We start from the raw sequence: 19,036 nt of genomic DNA, 5'->3' as shown, positions 1-19,036 counted from the left end.
AAGTTGGCAAGAGTGTTTACAACTCTTAACAGCTGGCCCACACCATCGGCAGTGGAGCTTTATAACTACAACCCGAGGAGAAATACCACAGAGCAAAGATCAGATTCCAGTGGTACGTATGAGTGCTGTGTGAGAACTTCGACCAGGGATCTGACGTTTGCCTCCCGAAAGGTCACCTTTGTAAGAAATGTGCTATTGCTAATAAAACTGATGCATGTAGTTTGGAAAAAAAAAACTTTCACTGCATGGGCTGCTGGGAGGCAGATAGGGGTTTTACCTCCTTTTAGGCTTTCTTGTGTTAATAAGAGGCACCCCTCCATAAGACTGCAACCCTGAGACCTCTTACTGCCCACACCATGCTGTTGGGATCTGCCAGGCAGGCCCAACTAAATTCCCCAGACTCATTTTAAGTGCAGCATCCACAACACTTCTTCCCCAGGGTAGTACCAGCAGTGGCCATTACTTGACCCTCATGCTACTGCGACTAAAGAGCTGCCTGACAATCAGGTTGGATGGCTACTCTTTAGGGTGGGAGGCAGAGAGAGGTACAATTCCCACCCTTAATTAATTAAGGCTGCCCTCAGCTGCTTTTTGCTGCATTTTCAGCTGGTGCAACACCAACTGACTTTTCAATCACCAGGAGGGGTCAGAGGTGGTGGTGGGTTTTATTTGGGGGGAGGGCACACAGAGGTGGTTCGAGTGTTTTCTGTTATTACATCAGATTCCTATCATCCACAATATCTTGCTTTTATATTTCTGCCCAAATCACAGAAAAAATGAAAAAGATCAATTTATGTAGTGCTTTATCATGTCACCTCAAAGTACTATCATTGTCAGTAAACTTGGCAATAAATAAGCACACAACAATGCTCCACAGACAGCAATGTAATTACTTTATAACGAATCAGCGTTATGAATTAACCATTGACGTTGGGAACAGCAATTTTATGCATTAAACATAAGAAATTTTCACTTATTTAACTGGGTACAATTTCCTACCTTTTCAAGGTCCAATTGCCCAACTCCATACGTGCTATGTCTCCAATTTGTCAACACTAAAGGCTCAGTTGGCTTCCTGTCCAAGCTTCTACTTTTACCAACAACTTCCTGTTGCTTTGCTGAGATGTTGTACTATTAACAAAAAAAAATGAAAACATGATGTTCACCATTTACTAAAACTAGCAAAAGCTAGTTTTTGTTACTTGACCTTTAACTTGCCTTCTGTAAATCTGACACAATGAAAAATTGTTAACTCAAAAATGTCGTTCAATATTGAGCCATGAAATAAATTATTATACTGAAGGTAGAGCGAGACATCAGATGGTTGTGGTATCTTAACCTCTCTGGCCACATTAGTGTGGTCACTGTCCAAGAAGCAGCTACATCGTGTGGGAAGACCGACATCTCCCTACAGCTAGAAAAAGCTCTGGACAGGAATCAGTTTTGTGCAGGTGCTGTATCCTCTTCCCTACAGTGCCCAAATTGATTTCTATCTGGTGTTTGTAGAATGCTTTCGGTGTGAGCTCAGAGTTGGAATAGAGGATGCTGGCAGCATTGCACCGCTCCCCCCCCATATCCCTTCCACTGGAGCTGGAAGTTTGGAATCATGCTGTATTAATACTTAAAGGACCAGGGAGACTTCACCATCACTAGGTGTTTTTCCTCTCCCTTTAATGAACTCACGGTGGCAGTGATTAGCACTGCTGCCTCAGTGCCAGGGTTCGATTCCCGGCATGGGTCACCGTCTGTGTGGAGTTTGCATGTTCTCCCCGTGTCTGCATGGGTTTCCTCCGGGTGCTCTGGTTTCCTCCCACAGTCTGAATAACATGCTGATTAGGTGCATTGAGCCGAAAAGGCGCCAGAGTGTGGCGACTCGGGGAATTTCACAGGAACTTCATTGCAGTGTTAATATAAGCCTTACATGTGACTAATAAATAAACGTTTTTTAACTTCTGTTTCCAGCAGCTGACATGCAAATAATGAGTGCAGAGATTCCAATGTTTCATCTTGTTTGCTGGAAGTATAATGATCCTTCTCTGGACCTCCCAAAATCTCATTAATACACATTCAATCACAAGCAACAATTTAACTTTCAAATTGTGGCACATCTTTATTTATAGCGTTAATGGAAAGTCTGGCATCAGTCCTTGCTTCCATCTGTCCCACTGAGCGAGTCAAATGGAAATGGCTGTAGTATTGACATTACAAAATGGATTACTATGTTTTTTATGGAACGTCTGAGGAAGATGGGATGTTTAAATACACAGGCAAGTGTGGACAACTAGACAATGATCATGCGAGTTGAAATATATCCTAGTGTTTTGTTTTATGGGTCATGGCCCTTCTTAAAAAAAATAAAATATATGGCACACACGGGGGGGTTGGTTTAGCTCAGTTGGCTGGACAGCTGGTTTGTCATGTAGAGCGACCAACAGCACGGGTTCAATTCCCGTACTGGCTGAGGTTCTTCATGAAGGCCCCACCTTCTCAACCTTGTCCCTTGCCTGAGGTGTGGTGATCCTTAGGTTAAATGATCAACAGTCAGCTCTCCCCCTCAAAGCAGCTAAGGTCATCTGCGACTATGGTGACTTTACCTTACGCTCGTTACAAAGTACATTTCCCTACCTGCGGAAAAAAATGCTTTCAAGCAGCTTACAAATCACCAGTTTTACAGTATATCTTTTAGCTTCCATTCCTAAAAGGAAACATCAGTTCACACACAGCCTCTAGCTATGGGTTTTTTCCAAGAAGATTCGAACTAACAGTTCAAATGCAGGACTTGAAAACAACTTGAGGAATTCCACTCACATGAAACAGATAGTAATTTGCACACATCTGGTTCTTTGCGTGTCTGTCCTGCATTCCTCTCCCTGCACAGCAGCAACTCAGCTTTGCAGCACTTGAATTGGTGAGCAGGAAGTTAGTGGTAAGCATGTGACTCAAAGTGACAAAAAATGGGAATGAATATATGAATCAAAGGGAAGGGAACACAAGCATGGGGCATTTGAATCCCTGCTGAGTTTCATCAACAAATATGGGCACTGATCAATGTTCACATAAAATGTATAAAACAATATCACTGAACATTCCCCCCCTCCCCCCCCCCCCAATAGTATACTTTACTTTATTCATCACACTTGTAATGTTAAGGCACAATACATAACAGTTCAAATTTGACATTACATTAAGTACAAAATAGATCAGTGTGCTAACTTTGCCACAAAAAGATAGTTGAATGTGTTGTGATATTCAATCTTCAATATTTAAATGTGAGGTCATCCGTTTTGGTAGGAATAACAGCAAAATGGATTATTTAAATGGTAAAAGATTGCAGCATGCTGCTGTGCAGAAGCACCTGGGTGTCCTTGTGCATGAATCACAAAAAGTTGGTTTGCAGGTGCAGCAGGTAATTAAGAAGGCAAATGGAATTTTGTCCTTCATTGCTAGAGGGATGGAGTTTAAAAACCGCAAGGTTATGTTGCAGCTGTATAAGGTGCTGGTGAGGCCACACCTGGAGTACTGTGCACAGTTTTGGTCTCCATACTTGAGAAAGGATATACTGGCACTGGAGGGGGTACAGAGGAGACTCGCTAGATTGATTCCGGAGTTGAGAGGGTTGGCTTATGAGGAGAGACTGAGTAGACTGGGACCATACTCATTGGAATTCAGAAGAATGAGGGGAGATCTTATAGAAACATACAAGATTATGAAGGGAATAGATAAGGTCGCAGCAGGGAAGTTGTTTCCACTGGCGGGTGAAACTAGGCCTAGGGAGCAGGTTTAGGGCTGAGTTGAGGAGGAACTTCTTCGCACAAAGGATTGTGAATCTGTGGAATTCCCTGCCCAGTGAAGCAGCTGAGTCTGCCTCATTGAATGTTAAGGTAAGGATAGCTAAATTTTTGAACAGTAAAGGAATTAAGGGTTATGGTGAGCAGACTCAGGACTGCAGTCAGCTTGTTACACAGGTCCCTTGTAGTAAGACGAGACCTGCTAAAGAAATCAACATTCAAATAAGGACATGCTTACTATAACACTTCACCACCACTCACTGCCAACCCTCCCCTTAATTTTAATCCCCTTTAAGGAAAGAAACATAACGAAACTCATGGATCAAATTATACATTAGTCCTTCAGGAACTTTGCAACTACACTGACCCGTGACCTCCATTTTCAATGGAGGTGAACTTGTGGGCGCACGAGGAGGTCAGTTATCTGTGCATGAATGTCCCTCATCCTCTCCTGGAGTAGAGTCCACTGGAAATCCTTGTAATGAATAAAGTAAAGTATACTATTGGGGGGGGGGGGGGGGGGGGGGGGGGGGGGGGGAAAGAGAGAGAGAGAGAGAATATGTTCAAATGTCCCTGTCAAATGTCCACGGCAGCATTTTCTTCTACCATGTGTCTGGAAATGTTGCTGTCTCTGAGTCACGTCATAGATGAATGTGATCCTAATGTCTGCAAAGAACTCTTCCATTGGTCAGTTTCACTACCAAAGATACTGGAACACTTTTGTTGAGTATAACTCCAGGCAGCCAACACTGGTTACTGCCAACATGCCTTACATCAGGTTGAAATGTCTCTCCTTCTGCTTTTTCCTGCCTCCTTCCCACTCTTGCTTTGACATCTGGGTGTAGCAGATCCAAGACTGACTTCCTATCCATCAGTAATTCAACTGGTGAGAGTCCTGATGTTGTTTGTGGCTTGGAACAAGAACTGTGAGCTTGGTTCCCAGGGTATCACCTACCATTATCCTCAAACCTTCTTTCAGAGTCTGAACAGCTAGCCCTGCTAAACAGCTTAAAGCTGGATGTAAAGACACAGTATGCACATGGTGCATTCCATTCCTTTGCATAAACTCTTGGAACAAATTATTTTGATTTGATTTATTATAGTCACGTATTAGTATACAGTGAAAAGTACTGTTTCTTACAAGGTATACAGACAAAACATACCAATTATAGAGAAGGAGAGAAGAGGGTGCAGAATGTGGTGTCATAGTCATAGCTAGGGTGTAGTGACAGATCAACTTAATACAAGGTAGGTCCATTCAAAAGTCTGATGGCAGCAAGAAAGAAGGTGTTCTTGAGTTGGTTGGTACGTGTCCTCAGACTTTTGTATCTTTTTCCCGACAGAAGGTGGTGGAAGAGAGAATGTCTGGGGTGCGTGGGGTCCTTAATTATGCTTTTCCGAGTCTCAATGGGTGGGAGGCTGGTTTGCGCGATTGACTGGGCTTCATTCATGACCCTTTGTAGTTTCTTGCAGTCTTGGGCAGAGCAGGAGCCAGGCCAAGCTCTGACACAACCAGAAAGAATGCTGTCTATGACGCATCTGTAAAAGTTGGAGACAGTCATAATGGACATGCCAAATTTCCTTAGTCTTCTGAGAAAGTAGAGGCATTGGCCGGCTTTAACTGTAGTGTCTGCATGGATGATGATCTGGACACCTAAAGCCTTGAAGCTCTCGACCATTTCAACTTTGTCTCCATTGACATAGTGGAGGACATGCCCCTGTCCACGTTTCCTGAAGTCGATGATTACCTCCTTCTTTTTGTTGACATTGAGAGAGAGATTGTCATCGCACCAGTTCACCAGATTCTCTATCTTTTTCCTGTACTCCATCTCGTCATTGTTTGAGATCCGATCCACTATGGTGGGGTCATCAACAAATTTGAAGATCGATTTGGAGGGAATTTGGCTGCAGTTATAGGTGCATAAGGAGCATAGTAAGGGGCTGAGGACCCAGCCTGGTGGGACACTGGTGTGGAGGGTGCATTCGTAGGAATAATGGTGTTGAAAGCTGAGCTGTAGTTGATAAATAGGAGTCTGACGTAGGTGTCTTTGTTATCCAGGTGTTCCAGGGCTAAGTGCAGGGTCAGGGAGACGGCATCTGCTGTGGACTTGTTACAGCGGGAGGCAAACCGTAGAGGATACAGGTAATCTGGGAATTGATTCGTGTCATGACTAACCTTTCGAAGCACTTCATAATGATGGATGTCAGAGCCACCGGATGATAGTCATTAAGGCAGCTACCTGGCCTTACTTTGTAAACATTTTACCGCTATCAGAAACAAGAGAACCCCGTAAACCACGAGGTGCAAAAAACCTGGCGTAGCTTCTTTGTCACAATGGGAGCTGTAATGTTGTTTATGATGTGTACTTCCACCCACTTGGGATGTGCGCCCATGATGACTAGAAATGTATGACCCATGAACGGCCCTGCAAAGTCTAGACAAGAAGCCTAGACCACAGATGAGCAGACCACTCCCATGGATGTAATGGTGCTGGTGTTGCCAGCCTCTGATTGTTCTGACATGCAGGACAGGATTTCGCCAAGTTCTCCAAGTTCTGATCCACCTTAAATATGGCTAAACTTTTCGTTTGGGAGGCATCTGGGTGAGCCTCATGAAATTCATTCAAGACTTGTGAAAGACCAGAGGGTGGGATGACTACTCTGGACTCCCAGAGGTTACAACCATCCTACACACTCAGCTCATCTTTTCACTTTGCATGTGGTCTCAATTCATCATCCCTCCAACCTTGGGCCAACCCTGCATCAGGAATTTCTTCAACTGATTAAATCTTTTCACAGCAAAAACGATGGCTAGACTTTTCCTGGTTAACTGCAAATATCCCTTCTCAACTGTTGTCAGTGTACATGATGTAAAACCAATGCGTTTTTCTGACCCGCCCTCCATCAGATGCCAGAGTACTGGCCCAACACAGTAGGGCGAGGGATTGCATGACAATGAGTTCTTTGTCTTGATCAAAGTGAACCAACAAGTTAGCTGATTCTAGCAGCACTTCCATGACTTTGAAACTTTTTGTGTGGGCCCCCACTTCCATTTTGTTTCTGTGTGCAGTAGATACAGTGGCACCTACACTGTTGAACGGTCTGGAGAAACTTCCTGTACTAATTCACCATGCCCAGAAATGACTTGAACACAGATGCACTTCTGGGGTTTGGAACTTCCTTGACGGAAACATACATAGAAACATAGAAGATAGGAGGAGGAGGCCATTTGGCTCTTCGAGCCTGTTCCGCCATTCATCACAACCACGACTGATCATCCAACTCAATAGCCTAATCTAATCCTGCTTTTTCCCCATAACCTTTGATCCCATTCGCCTCAAGTGCTATATCTAGCTGCCTCTTAAATACATTCAATGTTTTGGCATCAACTACCTCTTGTGGTAATGAATTCCACGCACTGATGGCTCTGACTTAGTCTTCCACTGAGGACAGACACTGCATTGTGATTTTGTGACCCAAATATTTCAAACTCTGTGCCTGGAAGAAGCACTTGCTGTGCTTCAGGCACAGTCCTGCCTCTGAAATCTTTTTAACACTTGATCCAGGTTGCTGAGGTGCCCTTTTCCAGTTTTCAAGTAAACTGCTACATTAGGAATCCCCTGCAACAGATTATCCATTGCCCTCTGAAAAATCACCAGACTAGAGGACACCCTCAAAACCAGACGACTGTATTTGAACAGCCAAGAGAGTGTTGACTGTGACACGTTTTGAATCCTCCTCTGACAAAAGCTGCTGGTAGGCATGGCTCATGTCAAGTTTAGAGAATGTCTTGCTCCTGCAAGGAGGGGAAAACAGATCTTCTACCCTTGGCAACAGATAGACATCCAGTTTAGAGGCCTGATTAATGGCAAGTTTGTAATTCCCACATATGTGCACAGTGCCATCACTTTTAGGAACAGGAACAAATGGAACTTCCAGATGTGAGAACCAAATGGGCTCAATGATTCCAAGCCTCTGCAGCCACTCCAACTCCTTTACCACACTGCTTTTCATGACATAGGACACTGTCCTGGCCCTGAAAATGCAATGAGAAGCCAGAGGATCTACAAATAACTGTAGTGCCATGCAAAGTACCCAGTTTATCTTGAAAACGTCAGGATGTTTCTGAATTACACCCTCTGTTACCTGTGTGCGTTTTTTTTTAAAGTTTAAAGTTTACTTATTAGTCACGAGTAGGCTTACATTAACACTGCAATTAAGTTACTGTGAAATTCCCCTAGTCACCACACTCCGGCGCCTATTTAGGCCAATGCACCTAACCAGCACGTCTTTCAGACTGTGGGAGGAAACCGCAGCACCCGGAAGAAACCCATGCAGACAATGGGAGAACGTGCAGACTCCACACAGACAGAGACCCAAGCCAGGAATCGAACCCGGGTCCCTGGCACTGTGAGGCAGCAGTGCAACCACTGTGCTATCCTGATACCACCATGCTGCCCCAGTCCAAAAAGATTTTACCGAACCAGTCACGCCCTGGTAAACGAGTCCAGTTTCCTTTTACCACCAGGAGCCCTACTCTTGCTTCTTGACTGTTGTATGCAATATCCAACTCTAACGCCCCAAGCAATGATATAGCCTCTCCAGTATACATTCAAAGTTGGATCCTTGTCTGAGTAAAGGCTGGCGCCTACATAGCCAAGTCTTCCTGTAGGACTCATCGTTAATTGTTGAAGTGGAGGCTTCTGTGTCCACCACCATCTTGATTTGTTTTCCATCGACCTCCACTGTAGCATAGATAGGCTCCACACGCCCATCACTCACATTTAACAGTGCTCCTCTGCCTGCCCTGAGCTTTCCAGGCAACATGTCACTGACTGAGACTTTTTGAATTTGAATTTCCCTGCTCAGCCTTTAACCTGATCTTGGCACTTCTGCAATTCCATTTCTTTGACCATTTTTATTGCAATGGTGGCAAACAGTATCCATAAATTTGCAATGATTCACATACTGTTCTTTCACACCTGAAACATTCCATGGCTTTCACCTTCTTGCTTGCAGCCTTAGTCTTTACACGATGCACTGCACCTGCCTGTGCACCGCCACCGGCCTTTTGAATATATTTTGCATTGCTGGCAGCCATTTTTTTCCCCTAGAAATTTCTAGCGTCTTCTTGAAGGTCAGGGTGGCTTCTCCCAACAAATGAGGCTGAATGTGGTACTCATTAATGCCACAGACTAATCTGTCCCAGAGCATGTCCACCAATGCTACTCCAAACTCTCAATGTTCTGAGAGTTACCTCAAGTCAGCAACAGAGTTAGTCACAGACTGTCCTGTGTTCAGAAAATGGCTATGGAACCTGAAAAGCTGGACAATCACTGAGGGCTGAGGATTGTGGTATTCTGAATAAATGGAACTAAATCCACAAATGAAATATCCCGCAGTTTCTGTGGTGTCGCTACATCCCTCACTAGTTTATAAGCCTTTGCGCCATACACACTCAGGAGAATTGAGCACTTTTTAGCATCAGCTGCAACTCCATTTGACAAGAAAAAGTGTTCCAACCTTCCCACATATTGAGTCCAGCCTCCTTTCTCTTCCACAAATTCACTGATAGTTCCAAACATAGTCATGGTGCTGCTAACCTGTTTTTCATTAGTAAACTTAGGAACCCACTGATCAGCATGACCACCATTCATATTGCAAACTATCTACCCACTGTGCAAATCTTCATAGCACAAGTTGAACCTTGAATATTTATTTTCCTTTTATTTTGCAGTTTTCTCCTCATTGGCAAAAAGATGTGCTTACTTGGTCACAAAAAGGTAGTCAAACGCATTGTGTTATTCAATCTTCTTATAAAAGAAAATAAAAATATAGTTCAGTATGGACTCAGAACTGCAGGCAGCTAGTTAGACAGCTCCTTTGTGGCAAAACTGAACCTGTGAAAGCCACACTACAGATTATTTCACTTGCGCATGCTCATACCCGCTAAAGATATCAGTACATACATTCAAATAGAAAGATGCTTATTGTAACACTATAACAATCAGTTTCTTTCAATTCAACATCAAATTCCTAACTAATTGTATAAATAGAGGTCATATTTACAAAGTGCATTAATATTTTATGTCAAACATTCTCTTATGCATGCAATTGGAGGGGTTTTTACATGGGTTCCAGTACCTTGGTGTACTATAGCAGTAGCCTTTCCTCTGGAGCCTTTCTAGCAATTGCATTAAAGCTTTACTATAATCCTGAGTACATAGTTCTGGACCTTGGAGTGTGCCAGTCTGCAACACTCTATGCACTGGAAGACAAGCTTAGGGCAGACCAAAGAGCACCTTTCACTGAGTTAATAGTCCTCCAGCAGCAGGTGATCTTTATTTCAATGTGTGTTCCTGGAAAAGCCCATTGAGTCTTCTGTTACAGAACTGCATGGGATGAAGACAAAAATTTACTATATCACTTTGCAGAGGCGGATTCCAGGTGGTGGTAGGGGATGGTCTCCTCCCCACCACAGCAACCTTGGGGGGCAGTATGTGGAGAGAGAGAGAGAGAGAGACTCTTGACATGAAGGAATGATATGACAAGGAGGGCCTTTCTCACCACCATCCCAGCTCGGCCTTGGTGCTTGTTTGAAAGTTCTGGTGATGACACATTCTGCCAAATAACTTGACAGTTTGCTCACTAAGTTGGATCTTTAATTCCTATATTGTATTGTTAATCTTACATTCTCCAACAATAAAATGCTGCATTGTACTGCCCAGAGCATGCATTTTAAAGTAAATATTGTTTGGTTTTGTAAAATAATCAAGTCCAAGGCATAAAGTAGGGTATTCGGGGAGGGGGCAGTGGAAAAGAATAATGAAAGAAGCTGGACTTTTAAGACTGAACACAGAAGTGTGGATACATAAATCTTTGAAGACTGCAAAGACAGGTTAGAAAAGGCCACAAATCTGATGAATGAGATTCCAACATTTATGCCCAAGGGGATTATGTACAAAAGCAAGGAAGTTATCAATTTGAATTAATGGGGAGTACTGGTGCAGTTCTGGACCCCGTTATAGAAAGAATGGTGGTGAGACCACAGAAATTACCATGCATAGTTCTGGTCACCATGTTTTTAGGATATAAAAGGATATAGAAGAACGGACACAGAGTTGAACAGAAAAGGAATTATAATGATTGGCGTTTTTCAAACCAGGAATGCACTAAAGTTTGGGACAACCCAAACTCAAATGGGAAAAGGCCACAGTAAGGCTCTCCCACAGCAATATACCAAAGGGCTGGAAACTGTGGAAAACCCCTGGGCTGTACGCTCCAACGGTTTGACATGAAATGGATATTTTAAACATAACCAGTAACTATATTGAAGTAAACAGAACTGTACTGCACTCTGATATCAAAACTGAACTTTACATAATGTACTTTTGCAATAGAATGAGAGAGAAAATATAGTGTGTGTTACTCATAGTACAATCATTGTACTGTGCAGTGATTCCATATATTGATGTCTATACCATCAATGTTAAAATCATTCTGCACGGATATAAACGATGACAGAAATAACTTATTTTCCATTAAGTGAGATAGGTACATTTCAATTATCTTATGTCCTAAATATCTTGAAAGATTAGCGTGGCTTTCAAATCTACATTTTCAAATGACATGTTAGTTTTCTAATTTCAGAAGCTTACATTAAAGGTTGCAGAGCTTCACAATTCTTGAGGAACACCTGCCTTACGCCTTAATGTCAAATACAATAATCACATAATAAGATTCAAATTTACTTATCCATTCAATTGCATGTTTAATTCTCAAAGGTTTATACCTGCTTGTGAAATAATTTATCCACATTTAACTCTGCTAGTCATCTTGTATCCTACAAAACTATAGTTGTAGTGTCATGGACATGTTTGGCATATTATGTAAATGCTCTGAATTAATTATAAAGATATGCAACTGTGGCTCTGCAGTCACTCTCTTGTACACAAGAACATTGATGCAAGTAGAACTCAACTACGTGAGACTGAACCCAATTCCCGTTGTTCCATCCTCCTACACATCGATGGTCTAATGCACAATATCTCTGCAAACCAGCAAATCAGTTGTCAAAATTCCAAGAATACAAAACATGGGCTGGAATTCTCTGGTCGTTCACACCCTGCCAAAGGGGACAGAGAATTTGGCGCTCAGTCAAATCTCCGTTCACTGCAGTGGGATGGAGTGAATGGCCGGAGAATCCTGCCCATCATCCTTTATGATTAAAACAGAATTTGTTGTACATTAGTGTAAAAATAGAGTTTTTTTGAGCAGCATATCTCTAAATATACAGATTTTGCTTATCCTATCAAAATTGTACAATGCGTACAAATGCAACATGATTTTCATGAATCAGTTAATAGCTTAATGGATAAATCTATAGACAAATAGTGGGAAGTACTCAAGTAAGTATTTGGTATGATACAAAACAAGTACAAATGGATAAGTAACTTTGCAGCATGGGTTATTAACTGGTCGAGAGGTAGAAGACAGAGTAAGGATAAAGAGAACATTCTCTGGTTAGCGGAATGAAACAAGTGGTGTTCTACAGAAACATATTAGGTCTTCAGAATTTTACCTCAAAGCGAAGGGGCATGCAGATGAAGCACAGATTAATCAGCCATCTAACAATAGTGTAAAAGGTTTGAGGAACAGCATCACCTTCTTCTGTTCCTACATTAAAAAAAGTTAAGAAAGCCCACCAACGCCTCCACTTTCTCAGAAGACTAAGGAAATTTGGCATAGCAGCCAGCATAATTTAAAACCCCCATGCACCCCGGACATTCTCTCTTCCACTTTCTTCGGTCAGGAAAAAGATACAAAAGTCTGAGGACACATACCAACCAACTCAAAAACAGTTTCTTCCCTGCTGCCATCAGACTTTTGAATAGACCTACCATGCATTAAGTTGATCTTTCTCTACACCCTAGCTATGACTGTAACACTACATTCTGCATTCTCTCATTTCCTTTTCTACGAATGGTATGCTTTGTATAGCGTGCAAGAAACAATACTTTTCACTGGTGGTTGTAGAGAATTGTTTTTCAAACTGGAGGCCTATGACCAGTGGTGTGCCTCAGGGATCAGTGCTGGGTCCACTGTTATCTGTCATTTATATTAATGATTTGGATGAGAATATAGGAGGCATGGTTAGTAAGTTTGCAGATGACTCTTAAGATTGGTGGCATAGTGGACAGTGAAGAAAGTTATCTCCAATTGCAGTGGGATCTTGAACAATTGGGCCAGTGGGCTGACGAATGGCAGATGGAGTTTAATTTAGACAAATGCGAGGTGATGCATTTTGGTAGATTGAACCAGGGCAGGACTTACTCAGTTAATGGTAAGGCGTTGGGGAAAGTTACAGAACAAAGAGATCTAGGGGTACATGTTCATAGCTCCTTGAAAGTGGAGTCATAGGTGAAGGCGTGGTGAAGGCAGCATTCGGCATGCTTGGTTTCATCGGTCAGAACATTGAATACAGGAATTGGATTGTCTTGTTGAAGTTGTACAAGACATTGGTAAGGCCACACTTGGAATACTGTGTGCAATTCTGGTCACCCTATTATAGAAAGGATATTATTAAACTAGAAAGAGTGCAGAAAAGATTTACTAGGATGCTACCGGGACTTGATGGATTGAGTTATAAGGAGAGGCTGGATAGATTGGGACTTTTTTCTCTGGAGCATAGGAGGCTGAGAAGTGATCTTATAGAGGTCTATAAAGTAATGAGGGGCACAGATCAGCTAGATAGTGAATATCTTTTCCCAAAGGGTAGGGGAGTCTAAAACTAAAGGGTATAGGTTTAAAGTGAGGGGGGAGAGATACAAAAGTGTCCAGAGGGGCAATTTTTTCAGAGGGTGGTGAGTGTCTGGAATAAACTGTCAGAGGTAGTAGTAGAGGCGGGTACAATTTTGTCTTTTAAAAAGCATTTAGATAGTTACATGGGTATGATGGGTATAGAGGGATATGGGCCAAATGCTGGCAATTGGGATTAGTTTAGGGGTTTTATTTAAAAAAAGGGCAGCATGGACAAGTTGGGCCGAAGGGCCTGTTTCCACGCTGTAAACCTCTGACTATGTATACAGATGACAATAATAAATCAAAAACAGATATTTCCATGAGATAAAATACATCCTAACATTTCAATTAAATATTGAGCAAACAGGGAAGGATGATTTGTTTTTCCCAGAACGTGAAGTGGGTAGGTGGTTTTAGGACAATACTTCAATTGCTTGAGGAACAGTAACAATTGAGGTTTTCCTTGAACTATTTGTTCGCAATACTAAGAAAAATAAATGTACAGCCATTTTCATGCCACTGGGTGGCACTAGTACACAAAGCTAAATTTCATTACTTTTCCCACGGCAAAATAATTGTCTGGGTTGAAATTACATTTAACTTAAGAATTTTAATTAAAAAACAGTAAAAAGCTGTTAACATAAAGAAAACCTTTTTAAAAAATCTGCATTGCAGTGCAAATGTTCGGACACAAACTCGTATTTTTGCTTTCCAACAAAAGAAATTCCTTCAATCTCAATGCAAGTAATCAAAGGTGATTTTGTTTTAAAGAGATTATTTCATGGGATGTGGGCTTCTCTGGTCTTGCCCATCCTTAACTGCTCTCGAAAGGTGGTGACCCAGTCTTCTTGAAATGCTGCAGTCCATCTAGTGTTGGTACACCACAGTTGTGGTAGGAAGGCAGTTCTAGATACTTTGACCCATTGACAGTGACTATATAGTTTCAAGTTAGCATGGTGAGAGATGTCGGAGGGGCACTTGCAGGTGGTGGCGTTCCCACACGTCTGCTGCCTTTCTTCTTGATGGTAGAGGTCACGGGTTTGGAAGGTGCTGTTGGATATGCCTTGGTGAGTTGTTGCAGTGCATCTTGTAAATCATAGCATCCCTACAGTGCAGAAGGAGGCCATTTGACCCATTGAGTCTGCACCAACTCTCCAACAGAGCATCTTATCCAGGCCCTATCCTCGTAAACCCACTAATCACATAACCTACACATCTTTGAACACTAAGGGACAATTTAGCATGGCCAATCCACCGAACCTACACATCTCTGGACTGTGGAAGGAAACCGGAACACATGGAGGAAACCCACGCAGACGTGGGAAGAAAGTGCAAACTCCACACAGTCACCCAAAGCTGGAATCAAACCTGGGTCCTTGGCGCTGTGATGCAGCAGTGCTGGTCATTGTGTCATGCTACACACTACGGGCACTGTGCATTGGTGATGGAGGGAGTGAACTTTGAAGGTGGAGAATGGGACTTTGACCAAGCTGCTTTGTCCTGGATTGCGTCAAGCTTCGAGACAGTTGTTAAAGCCACATTCACCCAGGCCAACTGAAGAATATTTCATCGGGCTCCTGACTTGTACTTTGGGGAGTCAGAAAGTCAGTTACTCACTGCTGAACACCAAGCCTCTGACCTGTCCTTGTAGTCACAGTATTTATATGGCTGGTCCAGTTCATTTTGTGGTCAATCGAAACTCCTGGGTATGCTGATGGTGGGGATTTAGTGATGCTAAGGCCGCTGAACATCAAGAGGAGAGAGTTAGATTCCCTCTTCTTGGAAATGAACATTGCCTGGCACTTCTGAGGCAGGATTTGACTTTACACTCATCAGTCCAAGCCTGAATGTTGTCAAGGGACAAAACTTTATTGTTCTCCATAATCGAGTTTGAAGGCCAGGTAGGGGAAGAGGGGGTTGTAAAACGCAACATGTGGGCTGCCCACTGCCTTCTCATCCATCCCCAATCTGTCTCCCATTATACGGTAGGTGAAGGCAGCATTTGGGTGGCTCGCCCATCTTTGGGCCAATAACGCCCTTAAGTGTCTCATCATGCCCCCACCACTTATTTTACATGTGTCAGGGGAAGGTGGACGCCATGTACCCTGGCAGTTTTCATTGTGCAAGCTGGTGTTGACCAATTGACAAGGGGCACGAGGTGCACAAACAGGCAGAACAATGACTATGAAATATTCATCACTGCTGTTAAAATAGTTTGGACATCCTGAAACGAATGATACAAATGCACTTTTTTTTTCTTCTTTCATTATTCTTTAATAAGTTAGTTTGCACCTCAGAAACAACTGGTGTCCCCAAAGAGTCTCAGAAACAGGGCTTCCTCTATTCGTATTGTGTCGTCGTGCTTTTGAGCTGCAGCAATAATCTGAACTACGTTCTAAAAATCATAGAGGCTGATTGCACAGGAAAAGGGTGTTGAAAGCCAGGAAACACCTTTTCGTTTACACATCTACTAGTTCAACAATGGAGTGCTTAACCACAACTGACCGACCAGACACGAATATGCCCAATCAGGAAACTTTGAGAGCCAAAAATGCAGCTAATACCAGGCTTCTTTATGCACATCTCCTTAGTGCAAGCAGTACTGCAATACTGGAAGAGGAGTGAAAGAAGTAGACCAGAACGTCCTCAAAATAATAGCACCTCAAAAAGGCTAAAAGGAATATCACATTTTGGGATCCGATAACTTTAGGCTTGCATCAGAGATTTGATAACATTCTTTATCTTTTATAGACTAAGTACTTCATACACAGCAATAAACTAGTAACTGCAATTTTAGACTAAAGTTTAGTAATCTTACAATGGCCATCAAAACTAGAAAAGTTTTTTAAAAATGGGAAAACGTTTGAATAATAAACCAAAAAGGAAAATTAACAGAAATAAGTAAATTATTATAATTAAAATGTAAAAGGGCTGCATTCACGTGAATACATCACAAGACTATTTAGGTGATTTTTGCATGTTTATTGGTCTGATAAATCCAGAGTTAAGATCCAACTGGACTCGGAATGTGATGTGGAGTGAGACTACTCTTCCAGGAAGTCTCATTCCAGTTTGTACTGGAATTTTGTCTGGCACTGACTCCAGATTTAGACAACATTACTATAGCCGGCATTTCTGTAAAATACTGATTGTATATGCACAGGAAATACATTCATTTAATTGTCTGCTTTTCCCATGTTAATCCATCGTGACTCAGGTTTCCTACTTTCACTTCCTTGCATATCTTCTGTTATGTGATTAATTCACAAATTACATTATTCTCAATGACGTCACCATGAACAGTGTACAAACATAAGCACAAAGAAAAATGTGCTCTTGCTCCTTTAAGAATAGCATTAAACATTTATTTTAATGAGTTTTATATAAAATCATCTGCATTTGAGTCATAACGATGCAACTTGTGTTGTTACTGAAGCGTTTTGGAGAATTGTACATTATTTTGTACAAGTTTTTAAAATATATTTCAAAAGAATTACAGAGCTCCTCCATATAGGCCCGCATGCTTCCATTTCAGTAAACAAGTGCACTGGGATAACATTTAGCAAGAGAACTTGGGTACAGCATCTATGACATTTGTTGTGAACAAGACGATGTGTTTACAATTCTCCTCCCACCCCAATTTCCAGCCAGCATCTAAATACATAGCAAAATTCAGCATCGACAATAAAACAAGAAAAGGCAGAATACAATCACAAACCAGGAAAAAGTGTGCACGCGCAAGGACACACTGTGAAAGAAAATAAGAAAGGCAACAAGTATGAGAAAAGATTAGCGGATAATATAAAACATACCCAAAGTAATAAGATAGTTAGAAATGATGGAGCGGAGTAGGGGCAAAAATGAAATCTTGTGGAGGCAGAGGACAGGACCAAGTACTGAAACGAGTGCTTTAGATCCGTCTTCACAAAATGTTGCAGTGCCCAGAGGCACAGGTGAGGAGACATACTGGATGGGGTACAAGTAAATAGAAATAAGGTGTTTTTAGTAGGTTCGCATCTTTCAATGTCAATTACTCATCCAGTCCAGGTGGGATGAATCCCAGGTTGCTGAGGTGGAGCTAGCAGCAAGTCTGGCCGCAATATTTCAATTCTCTTTGGATTCTGGAGTGGTACCACTGAACTGGAGGATTGTAAATGTTACACCCACAATCAAAAAAGGCAAGAGGGATAAACTTAAAAACTACAGGCCAATTAAATTAAGCATAACTGCTAGGGACAAAATAAAATCTCACTTGGAGAGGCATTTGTTACTAAGGGACAGCCAGTATGGATTTTTTAAAAGCTAATCTTGTCTGATTTACCCGATTAAGTTCTTTGTTGAACTAAGAGAAGGTTGGTGAAGGTAGTGCAGTAGATGTTGACCAAATGGTCATAAAGTACTACGTAACAGACTTATTCAGAAAATAGAAGCATGTGGTATTAAAGTGATGGCAGTAACTTAGGTATGTAAATGACAGGAAGCAGAGAGTAATGATGAACGGATACTTGTTCAGATGCAGAATAAAATACTATGCAGACCCAAAGGGTTAGCACAACTGCTTTTCTTGTTATATATAAATAACTGGGACTTGGGTCTTGGGATAATTTAAGTTTGTAGGTGATATAGGACTTGACAATGGAGTGGACTGTGAGCAAGATAGTAGCAGATGTCAGAAAGACAGACGGACCGTCATATACAATTTATCTCTCGATCACTGCTTATAAGTTGACCTTTGAAGCCTCCAAATACAGGGGCTGACATTTACGCTGATATACTACGGGAACTGCTGATGCGAGTGTGATTGGTCACCAATTTGAAATGTGATTGGCTGCCATTTTGAAATGTGAAAATGAAAGTGGTAATTCATAGTAAGCTAATGTGGCACAGTTTATTGCATTAATTAATTGGACAAAGATATCTGTAACCATAAACAAAGCATTTTAAGACTGTCAAATGGGGCGGCACGGTGGCACAGTGGTTAGCACTGCTGCCTCTCAGCACCAGAGACCCGGGTTCAATTCCCAGCTTGGGTCATTGTCTGTGTGGAGTTTGCACGTTCTCCCTGTGTCTGCGTGGGTTTCCTCCTAGTGCTCCGGTTTCCTCCCACATTCTGAAAGACGTGCTGGTTAGGTGCATTGACCCAAACAGGCGCCAAAATGTGGCGACTAGGGGAATTTCACAGTAACTTCAATGGAGTGCTGATATAAGCCTTACTTGTGACTAATAAATAAACTTTAAATTCACTGTCTTCGGCATCCATAAAGTTCATTAATTCATTGAGTCACTTTGACTATTGCATCATTGTAAGGCTTGCACTCTGAATTAGATTTGATGATTTTGCTTTCAGAGACCATCCCTTCACAACAAAATCATCTTGTCCATCCATCAAATTGGATATTCTGCATTTTTTGAATGATCTGATACTTTCTGCACTAATAGCATCCCAC

At 42.0% G+C, this 19,036-nt stretch overlaps 1 protein-coding gene across 4 annotated transcripts in view; it reads right to left on the bottom strand.

The window, feature by feature from the left end:
* arhgap12b (Rho GTPase activating protein 12b) overlaps positions 1-19,036 on the bottom strand; it is a 191,967-nt gene that overhangs the window by 72,419 nt on the left and 100,512 nt on the right. For all 4 annotated transcript variants that reach the window (XM_078233355.1, XM_078233365.1, XM_078233375.1 and 1 more), the window contains one exon: positions 1,000-1,131. In XM_078233355.1, the coding sequence (XP_078089481.1) occupies positions 1,000-1,131 (132 nt within the window). The remainder of the gene's footprint in view (positions 1-999; positions 1,132-19,036) is intronic.

Source organism: Mustelus asterias, chromosome 2 (genome assembly GCF_964213995.1).
Source record: "Mustelus asterias chromosome 2, sMusAst1.hap1.1, whole genome shotgun sequence".
NCBI lineage: Eukaryota > Metazoa > Chordata > Chondrichthyes > Carcharhiniformes > Triakidae > Mustelus > Mustelus asterias.
This window is presented reverse-complemented; position numbering and strand designations above follow the sequence as displayed.